General features: G+C 43.9%; 1 protein-coding gene across 1 annotated transcript; it reads left to right on the top strand.

Annotated features, from left to right (window-relative positions):
* Positions 1-603: 603 nt before the first annotated feature.
* LOC106563796 (dnaJ homolog subfamily C member 3) lies at positions 604-11,372 on the top strand. Its single transcript, XM_014129653.2, is given in 10 exon segments — positions 604-1,971; positions 2,602-2,676; positions 3,075-3,218; positions 3,535-3,716; positions 5,220-5,339; positions 6,508-6,613; positions 7,114-7,234; positions 10,517-10,649; positions 10,888-11,036; positions 11,224-11,372. Coding segments are annotated over 10 exon segments (1,314 nt in total). The 5' UTR covers positions 604-1,836.
* Positions 11,373-11,914: the final 542 nt, after the last annotated feature.

Below are 11,914 nucleotides of genomic sequence, written 5' to 3'. Positions count from 1 at the left end.
CAGGCAATAAGGCAGTGATCGCTGAGATCTTGGTTGAAAACAGCAGAGGTGTTGGTTAGGATGATATCTATGAGGGTGCCCGTGTTTACAGATTTGGGGTTGTAACTGGTAGGTTCATTGATAATTTGTGTGAGATTGAGGGCATCAAGCCTAGATTGTAGGATGGCCGGGGTGTTAAGCATGTCACAGTTTAGGTCACCTAACAGCACGAGCTCTGAAGATAGAAGGGGGGCAATCAATTCACATATGGTGTCCAGGGGGACAGCTGGGGGCAGAGGGTGGTCTATAGCAAGTGGCAACAGTGAGAAACTTGTTTCTGGAAAGGTGGATTTTTAAAAGTCAAAGCTCGAATTGTTTGGGCACAGACCTGGATAGTAAGACAGAACTCTGCAGGCTATCTCTGCAGTAGATTGCAACCCCGCCCCCTTTGGCAGTTCTATCTTGTCGGAAAATGTTATAGTTAGGGATGGAAATTTCAGGGTTTTTGGTGGTCTTCCTAAGCCAGGATTCAGACACTGCTAGGACATCCGGGTTGGCAGATTGTGCTAAAGCAGTGAATAAAACAAACTTAGGGAGGAGGCTTCTAATGTTAACATGCATGAATCCAAGGCTTTTACAGAAGTCAACAAATGAGAGCACCTGGGGAGTAGGAGTGGAGCTAGGCACTGCAGGGCCTGGATGAACCTCTACATCACCAGAGGAACAGAGGAGGGTTAGGATAAGGGTACGGCTAAATGCTATCAGAACTGGTTGTCTATTACGTTCAGAAGAGAGAGTAAAAGGAGCAGGTTTCTGGGCGCGATAGAATAGATTCCAGGCATAATGTACAGAGGGACGTCTAGAGGGACGTCTCGATGGAGGAAAGTCTGTTTTAGCCTCCGTGTGCGGTGATGTCGATAGACCAGTCGTGATGGATTAGTAGGGTTCCTTGTAGCAGAGGGGTCCAGGTCCAAATGGCAAAATAGGTATAGTGGACCAAGAAATTGGCAGATGGATCTATACAGCTAACAGTCCAATGTGCTCTAGACAGCTAGTGGGCCACGGCTAGCAGCTAGCGGGCCGCGGCTAGCAGATGGGCATTCAGGGGACGTCGTGATGTAGAGGCCAGTTGAGTACCCCCTCGAAATGATTACGTCGTAGTCCAGTCGTGAAGGATCAAAGGATTTGATTTTCACTTGTCCTCAACACAATTTCTAGAGCAGAATTAGAGCAGAATCTTATAAATACTTATCTTACTCTAGAGCAGAATCTTATAAATACTTATCTTACTCCAGAAATATAATACTACAAAGGCATAAGGTAATTAAAGTGCAACTTACCTCTCTCTGGCTAAGAAAGTTTTGACAAGCTATTTTGAATGCATTTCATTGTTCAAGGCCCACTGAGAGTAACTAGAAAAGTACAAGTTCCTCCAAAAAGGGCAGTGGGCCCGATTCAAACCCATGCCTACCCTGACATATGTGCCGTTGTCATTGACTACCCACTGGACCACTCAGGGACTGAGACACGTATTCATGTGTTTTGACTACCCACTGGACCACTCAGGGACTGAGACACGTATTCATGTATTTTGCCTATTGCTTGCCTTGAACATATAATAAACCAATTGTACAAAAAAAAAAGATTTTCCCTAATAAAAAAATACATCTACCCCTTACAAATATTGTCACTTTATTTTAATTCACATGAGACACATGTAGCCTACATAGGCTACTTGAACTGACGCCCAGTGGACCTGTAAAACACCACTTCCAGCAGCTCCCTAGCAGTGATTCTAAATATTAAATAGACCTTTAAAATCCTCCTGCTGTAGGATTCATTTCCTCCTGCAATGAAATGGTTCATATTAAGATCCAACATCTTTACCTGACCTACTATGAGCGGGCAGCTGTGTTTCTGGCAATGGGGAAGTCCAAGTCAGCCCTGTCGGACCTGACCAGAGCTATCCGACTCAAACCAGATGACGTCATTGTGAGTGGACATAGACAATTGTCAACAATAACATAATCTCTGTTTCATGACAAGTCACGGTTATGGACAACAACGTTGTGATATTGTTATTAACGTTCTTTCTCCATCCATCTCTGCCTTTCTACCTGTATCTATCTTTCTCTTTCTGTCTGGCTACTACCTCACTCACTCGCTTACTTACTTTACTACTACTACCACTACCACCACTACTACTACCACTACTACCACTACCACCACCACTACTACTACTACCACTACTACTACCACTACTACTACTACCACCACTACCACCACTACTACCACTACTACTACCACTACCACCACTACTACCACTACTACTACCACCACTACTACTACCACTACAACTATCACTACTACTACCACCACCACTACTACCACCACCACTACTACCACTACTACCACTACTACTACCACTACTACCACCACTACTACTACTACCACTACTACCACCACTACTACTACCACCACTACTACTACCACCACTACTACCACCACTACTACTACTACTACTACTACTACCACTACCACTACTACTACTACCACTACTACCACCACTACCACTACCACCTCTCTTTCTCTCTCTATTTCTCCCCCTCTCCATGTTTTCAGGCCAGAGTGCAGATGGGGAATATCCTTCTAAAGCAGGGCAACACCCAGAAGGCCCGGGAGAAATTTCAGGCTGTGGTAAGTCTCGATAAATAGAAATATAACTACTAGAATGCTACTACTAGAATAATATTATTTTTCTATGTCTAGATGCACATTATCCTTCTGTCAATCAAAATCTCACCGCTGTATTTTTTTCCCAATGCTCATTCCATCATCGCATCCTCTCGCTGTCTCATATTGCCGTTACATTTGTTTCTCATTCATTATCCTTTTGTAGTTGCAGTTATGTGATGTGGGCTAAGTAAAGTAAATCTGAAGTGTTAGATGAAACTTGATATGAGTTGAGTGCTATTATGTATTTATAGATATGAGTGATCTATTATGTATTTATAGATATGAGTGATCTATTATGTATTTATTACAAGTTATATTTGCTTCAGAAACTTTACCTTTTTTATTTTTCTGCTCCTCAGCTGCAGCGCTCCCCTGACCAGGAGGAAGCGTGGCACCAGCTGATGAGGGCCAACGAGCTGGAGGAGCTGCAGGAAAAGGCCCACGCGACCCACCACAGAAGAGACTACAGGACCACCATCAATGTGTTGGATCGGGTCATAGTGGTAGGGGCTAGCTCCGCCACAGCGCCTAGTCGTTAGGCATGGTGGTGGAGGTATAGGTTAGCGCTGCCCCAGGACCTAGGCATTGGGCCTGGTCATGGAGGTAGGGGTTAGCTCTGCCACAGTGCCTAGTCGTTGGGCCTGGTGGTGGAGGTACAGGTTAGCCACAGGGCCTAGTCGGAGGATGGAAAGTAATGCCTATTTTCCTAAACAATACCTTCATCATCAAACAGTGCTATATTATACTTCAACAGTCTTTGTATCAAATTGTAAAAAGGTAAAATTCACACCACTGACCCTACCTTCCTTTTTTCAAAAGCTGTCCCCCTGGGACCCTGAGTCTCTGGAGCTCCGGGCTGAATGTTACATCCACCTGGGAAACACCAGGAAGGCCATTCAGGACCTGACTCCCACCGCCTGGCTGAGGAATGACAACCGAGCTGCCTTCCTCAAGCTCAGTACCCTGCACTATAGCCTGGGGGAGAACAAGGAGTCAATAGGGTACGCTCACTAGGAATTTCTATTAGTAATAGGGAAGAGTGATTAAACAAACAACCACCCACATGTATCAAGCAAATACATATAAATTAAGAGGTTTTCGGCTTCAGGGCCACATTGATTTGTGTTTTTCTATCTGTCATTGATTTTGTGACACTTGAAGTTTGACAGTTGGTAAAGAATGCACAATGTCTTTCGAAAACAGTGCATTCGGAAAGTATTCAGACCCCTAGACTTTTTACACATTTTGTTATGTTACAGCCTTATTCTAAAATGTATTAAATTGTTTTTCCCCCTTATCAATTTGGGGCAGCAGTTGGCCTAGTGGTTAGAGCGTTGGGCCAGTAACCGAAAGGTTGCTGGAACGAATCCCCGAGCTGACAAGATAAAAATCTGTCATTCTGCCCCTGAACAAGGTAGTTAACTCACTGTTCCCCAGTAGGCCATAATTGTAAATAAGAATTTGTTCTTAACTGACTTGCCTAGTTAGATAAAGGTTAAATTTAAAACATTTAAATCAATCTACACACAATACCTGTAAGGTCTGTCGTCAGGAATGGACCAAGGCACAGCGGGAATGTGGATACTCATATTTTTAATAAACACAAGTAAAGCATCCACAGGAAAAAAAACAATAAACACGACAGGAACAGTTTTGCAGGCACACAAAACGCAGTGCAAAAACAACTACCCACAACCACAAGGAAAAACACACACTACTATATAGGACTCCCAATCAAAGGCAACTCAACACACCTGCCTTCAATTGGGAGTCCAACAACCAACTCACACGTAACACAAAAATCTCTGCCACGTCCTGACCAAAACTAATACAATTGCTCCCTCTGCTGGTCAGGACGTGACAGTACCCCCCCCAAAGGTGCAGACCCCGGAATGCACCTTAAAAAAGAAAACACAAAAAATCCCCAATACCCCAACAAAACCAATAAACAATACCCCCTAAACAACAAGGGAGGGAAGGGAGGGTGGCTGCCGTCAACGACGGCACTGTGCTACACCCTCCCTCCCCAACCCACCTATCCTGGAGGTGGCTAAGGTGCGGGACGTGAACCTCGCTCCACCTTCGGCGTCGCCCACTTCGGTGGCGCCGATAGCTGCGCCGGACAGACGGGCCACTCGGGCTGGGCCGGAGGACAGGCGGGGCACTCGGGCTGGGCCGGAGGACAGGCGGGGCACTCTGGCTGATCCGGAGGACAGGCGGGGCACTCTGGCTGATCCGGAGGACAGGCGGGGCACTCTGGCTGATCCGGAGGACAGGCGGGGCACTCTGGCTGATCCGGAGGACAGGCGGGGCACTCTGGCTGATCCGGAGGACAGGCGGGGCACTCTGGCTGATCCGGAGGACAGGCGGGGCACTCTGGCTGATCCGGGCAGTCGGGACACTCTGGCTGATCCGGGCAGTCGGGACACTCTGGCTGACCCCAAACTTTTGAATGGTAGTGTACATTGTGTAAATCTCTCTCTCTCTTTCCTCTCCTTCTGCAGTCACGTCCGGGAGTGTCTGAAGCTGAACCAGGATGACAAGAAGTGTTTATCCCACTTCAAACAGGTGAAGAAGCTCATCGAGCTGCTGTACTCTGCCGAGGAGCATATCAAGGAGGAGAGGTCCGTACTACTGCATTTAGTATGAACATTTCGAGAGTCTTTTGGTTGCCTGAAGAATATGATCACTTGCCCGAAAATGTTGTCAAGTTGTTTGGATGTCCTTTGGGTGGTGGACCATTCTTGATACACATGGGAAACTGTTGAGCGTGAAAAACCCAGCAGCTTTGCAGTTCTTGACAAACTCTAACCGGTGTACTGGTCTTTTGTCTTGCCCATTCACCCTCTGAATGGCACACATACACAATCCATGTCTCAATTGTCTCAAGGCTTAGAAATCTTTCTTTAACCTGTCTCCTCCCCTTCATCTACACTGATGGAAGTGGATTTAACAAGTGACATCAATAAGGGATCATAGCTTTCACCTGTATTCACCTGGTCAGTCTGTCATGGAAAGTTCTTAATGTTTTGTACATTCAATGTACAACACACTGTATGCCTTTCACCTACACATAGGGGAGGAATAGGAAAGATCAGAACTGGAGTTCTTTGTATCTGAGGAAACTCAACTTCCCCGACTGCCAAAAATGCCATACATTGTTTGTCTTTCACTTAAAGAATGGGGAAGAACCAGAAAGATCAGTTTAACAATGTTTATGTCTCTGTTTCCAGTATGAAGGAAGTTAGAGGTAGTTTCACGAGCCGATGCTAGATACCCATAGACTTCCAGTAATTGTGCTAATGCTAGTTAGCATTGGCTCGCAAAAATATGTCCCAACTTCCTTCATACTGGACACAGAGACATAAAAATGGTGCCTATGAGTTAATCTGACTCTGGGTAAGTAGATAAAGGGCCTTATTGCCAAAATCCCGAAGTATCCCTTTAAGGCTACTGGAATTCGTTGCAGTTTGGTTGTTTTCACTAGTTTTTTTTTTTTTACACCTAACCAATGGGGCAACGTCAGAGCAGGCTCAAATTCCATGCTTGCTCAGTTCACTTGCCCCAGGCAATAGGGCCACTCTAAATGTGGACTTATGTGTCAGTCCCTATGTGAGTTTTATATTTCAGTCCTTTTTTGTTCCTTTGACAGTTTTATATTTTAGGTTTCTTTGACAGTTTTATCAATAAACCTATTCTATTTGTACCCACTTTGATTGATTTTAGTTATGACTATTGTTTAACTCTTGTTGCCCTAAAATGAAAATGTATTATTAAATATTTTGTTCTCAGGTATCAAATGGCCATATACAACTATGAGTCAGTGATGAAGGCAGAACCTAATGTCCCCTACTACACCAATAAGACAAAAGAGAGGATCTGCTTCTGCCTGGTCAAGGTGGGTCCCATCACATAGAAACAGATGGATTGTGCCGTTGCCATGGCCATTTGATAGAAATAACTTGGCCTGTTCTAAAGTCAGAAATTAATTGGTAGTGTGATCAAATTCTCAGAACTACTTTCACAGCTACTGATTTCACAACTTTTTAAAAAGTATATTACTTAATGATTAGGGAACCACTAATAATTAAGCAATAAGACCCGAGGGGGTGTGGTATATAGTATGGCCAATATACCACGGCTAAGGGCTGTTCCTTGCACGACACAACGCGGAGTCCTTAGCCGTGGTATATTGGCCAAATATCACAAACCCCCGAGGTGCCTTATTGCTATTATAAACTGATTACCAACGTAATTAGAGCAGTAAAAATAAATGTTTTGTCATACCTGTGGTATACGGTCTAATATACCACGGCTGTCAGCCAATCAGCATTCAGGCTTCGAACCACCCAGTTATAATGCTTTATATACGTACGTTGCTCCATTATTCTCCCCCAGAAAAAGATGGCTGCCAAGGCAATAGACATCTGCTCTGAAGCCCACCAGAGAGATCCACGTAACATCAACATCCTTCGAGACAGAGCTGAGGCCTTCATCCTCAACCAGGACTACGAAGAAGGTACTTTCACCATGTTACTACTGTAGTATAGGGAACGATGACATGGAATGATAACCAACCAGAACTATGGAGACGGTACTATCACCATGTTACTACTGTAGCATAGGGAACGATGACATGGAATGATAACCAACCAGAACTATGGAGACGGTACTATCACCATGTTACTACTGTGGCATAGGGAACGATGACATGGAATGATAACCAACCAGAACTATGGAGACGGTACTATCACCATGTTACTACTGTAGTATAGGGAACGATGACATGGAATGATAACCAACCAGAACTATGGAGACGGTACTATCACCATGTTACTACTGTAGCATAGGGAACGATGACATGGAATGATAACCAACCAGAACTATGGAGACGGTACTATCACCATGTTACTACTGTAGTATAGGGAACGATGACATGGAATGATAACCAACCAGAACTATGGAGACGGTACTATCACCATGTTACTACTGTAGTATAGGGACGATGACATGGAATGATAACCAACCAGAACTATGGAGACGGTACTATCACCATGTTACTACTGTAGTATAGGGAACGATGACATGGAATGATAACCAACCAGAACTATGGAGACGGTACTATCACCATGTTACTACTGTAGCATAGGGAACGATGACATGGAATGATAACCAACCAGAACTATGGAGACGGTACTATCACCATGTTACTACTGTAGCATAGGGAACGATGACATGGAATGATAACCAACCAGAACTATGGAGAAGGTACTATCACCATGTTACTACTGTAGCATAGGGAACGATGACATGGAATGATAACCAACCAGAACTATGGAGACGGTACTATCACCATGCTACTACTGTAGTATAGGGAACGATGACATGGAATGATAACCAACCAGAACTATGGAGACGGTACTATCACCATGTTACTACTGTAGCATAGGGAACGATGACATGGAATGATAACCAACCAGAACTATGGAGACGGTACTATCACCATGTTACTACTGTAGTATAGGGAACGATGACATGGAATGATAACCAACCAGAACTATGGAGACGGTACTATCACCATGTTACTACTGTAGTATAGGGAACGATGACATGGAATGATAACCAACCAGAACTATGGAGACGGTACTATCACCATGTTACTACTGTAGCATAGGGAACGATGACATGGAATGATAACCAACCAGAACTATGGAGACGGTACTATCACCATGTTACTACTGTAGCATAGGGAACGATGACATGGAATGATAACCAACCAGAACTATGGAGACGGTACTATCACCATGTTACTACTGTAGCATAGGGAACGATGACATGGAATGATAACCAACCAGAACTATGGAGACGGTACTATCACCATGTTACTACTGTAGCATAGGGAACGATGACATGGAATGATAACCAACCAGAACTATGGAGACGGTACTATCACCATGTTACTACTGTAGCATAGGGAACGATGACATGGAATGATAACCAACCAGAACTATGGAGACGGTACTATCACCATGTTACTACTGTAGCATAGGGAACGATGACATGGAATGATAACCAACCAGAACTATGGAGACGGTACTATCACCATGTTACTACTGTAGCATAGGGAACGATGACATGGAATGATAACCAACCAGAACTATGGAGACGGTACTATCACCATGTTACTACTGTAGCATAGGGAACGATGACATGGAATGATAACCAACCAGAACTATGGAGACGGTACTATCACCATGCTACTACTGTAGTATAGGGAACGATGACATGGAATGATAACCAACCAGAACTATGGAGACGGTACTATCACCATGTTACTACTGTAGCATAGGGAACGATGACATGGAATGATAACCAACCAGAACTATGGAGACGGTACTATCACCATGTTACTACTGTAGCATAGGGAACGATGACATGGAATGATAACCAACCAGAACTATGGAGACGGTACTATCACCATGTTACTACTGTAGCATAGGGAACGATGACATGGAATGATAACCAACCAGAACTATGGAGACGGTACTATCACCATGTTACTACTGTAGTATAGGGAACGATGACATGGAATGATAACCAACCAGAACTATGGAGACGGTACTATCACCATGTTACTACTGTAGCATAGGGAACGATGACATGGAATGATAACCAACCAGAACTATGGAGACGGTACTATCACCATGTTACTACTGTAGCATAGGGAACGATGACATGGAATGATAACCAACCAGAACTATGGAGACGGTACTATCACCATGTTACTACTGTAGTATAGGGAACGATGACATGGAATGATAACCAACCAGAACTATGGAGACGGTACTATCACCATGTTACTACTGTAGCATAGGGAACGATGACATGGAATGATAACCAACCAGAACTATGGAGACGGTACTATCACCATGTTACTACTGTAGCATAGGGAACGATGACATGGAATGATAACCAACCAGAACTATGGAGACGGTACTATCACCATGTTACTACTGTAGCATAGGGAACGATGACATGGAATGATAACCAACCAGAACTATGGAGACGGTACTATCACCATGTTACTACTGTAGTATAGGGAACGATGACATGGAATGATAACCAACCAGAACTATGGAGACGGTACTATCACCATGTTACTACTGTAGTATAGGGAACGATGACATGGAATGATAACCAACCAGAACTATGGAGACGGTACTATCACCATGTTACTACTGTAGCATAGGGAACGATGACATGGAATGATAACCAACCAGAACTATGGAGACGGTACTATCACCATGTTACTACTGTAGCATAGGGAACGATGACATGGAATGATAACCAACCAGAACTATGGAGACGGTACTATCACCATGCTACTACTGTAGTATAGGGAACGATGACATGGAATGAAAGCACTTTGTCGCATTGTTTTTAACTCCCTCAAGTACTCTGGCTTTGTTCACTTGTGGGCTTGTTGTAGCTCAGGGACTCCCACACGTGCCATGTAACCCAGTGTTTATAGCCAGGAGCCTGAACTGACACTTGCACTTGACTTTTTTCCACCCTGACTAGCTCGGTCTTTGCTGATAGCTACTTTATTGAGGAAACATGTACTTACTGTGACTGTGATACAGTATGTGGTTGTCTCTCCTGATGAATGGTGAGACAACCACATAGATGAATTGAACTGTAAGTCACTCTGGATAAAAGCATCTGCTAAATGACTAAAATGTAAGTCCTAATTACTGCACAGCCAAACTCTCTCTGCCTTTTTTTCTTTACCCCTCCTTAGCGGTGGAAGACTACAAGGAAGTGATGGAGTTTGACAAGGAGAACAATGAGATCAGGGATGGTTTAAAGCGAGCCCAGGAACTGCTCGAGTTCACCCCGAAGAAAGACTATTACAAGATCTTAGGTGTCAAAAGGTATGCCTGACCTAGAGAAGGGAATCGTGTTCAAATACTTCTTCAAAACATAATTCCTGTCTATATGTGATCTGTCTATATGTGATCTACAAGTGATTGGACAAGGGAAAAGTTCATTCTTTTGAAATTGATTTCTATTCTCTTCTTTTCACCAACCTCTGTGATCACTTCAGGGAAATTGGAATGCATTTACTCCTTGTATTCAAACAAGCTTTTACCTTATGTTATTTTTCTCCAGGAGTGCCAACAAAGAGGAAATTATCCATGCGTACAGGCAGCAGGCCAAAAAGTGGCATCCTGACAAGTACAGAAAGGATTGGGAGAAGAGGAAGGCAGGGAAAAGGTTCATCGACATCACCTCTGCAAAACAGGTGCTCACCGACCCAGGTACTGTACTGTATATGCACCTGATAATGTTGATCAAGCCTAGTATGATTGTATTTAGGAAGCTGTGACCTATTTGGAGTATGAGGACATCCTGTCAAACAGTTTTCAGCAATCAAAATGTGTTGAAAGCATAGCCGGAAACAAGATTAACTTGTTGTTTATTCGCATGTCTCTCCATCCACTGTAGAAATGCGTAAGAAGTTTGACTCAGAAGTTTGATCCCTGGACCCAGAGAGCCTGCAGGGTGGAGGAGGGGGTCAGGGTGGCCAGGGATGGCCCTTCCACTTTAACCCGTTTGAGTCCGGTGGCAACTACTGCTTCAAGTTCCACCACTAGTACTACATAATACAATGCAAAATATATATATTAAAAAAGTCTGTCTCTTCACAGTAACCGTCATGCCGTAAGGTGTTCTTTAATCTTTTTTTTTCTGGTTTTATTGCTAGCTTGAGTTACCTGGGGTGGCAGAGAGTTCCATGTAGTCATGGCTCTATGCAATACTGCGTTTTCCCAGCCTCTCTTCTAGACCTGGGGACTGTGAAGAGGCCTCTGATTGCATGTCTTCTGTTGTACTGATGAGTGTCCGACCTGTGTACCAACTGCTTGAACAGACAGTTTGGTACCTTTTTAAATCAAATCAAATTTATTTTTATATAGCCCTTCGTACATCAGCTGATATTCTCAAAGTGCTGTACAGAAACCCAGCCTAAAACCCCAAACAGCAAGCAAAGCATGTGAAAGAAGCACGGTGGCTAGGAAAAACTCCCTAGGAAAAACTCCCTAGAAAGGCCAAAAACCTAGGAAGAAACCTAGAGAGGAACCAGGCTATGAGGGGTGGCCAGTCCTCTTCTGGCTGTGCAGGGTGGATATTATAACAG

This window comes from Salmo salar, chromosome ssa11, assembly GCF_905237065.1.
Source record: "Salmo salar chromosome ssa11, Ssal_v3.1, whole genome shotgun sequence".
In the NCBI taxonomy this organism is placed as follows: Eukaryota; Metazoa; Chordata; class Actinopteri; order Salmoniformes; family Salmonidae; genus Salmo; species Salmo salar.
Note: the sequence above shows the minus strand (reverse complement) of the source record. Positions and strands in the feature narration are given on the sequence as shown.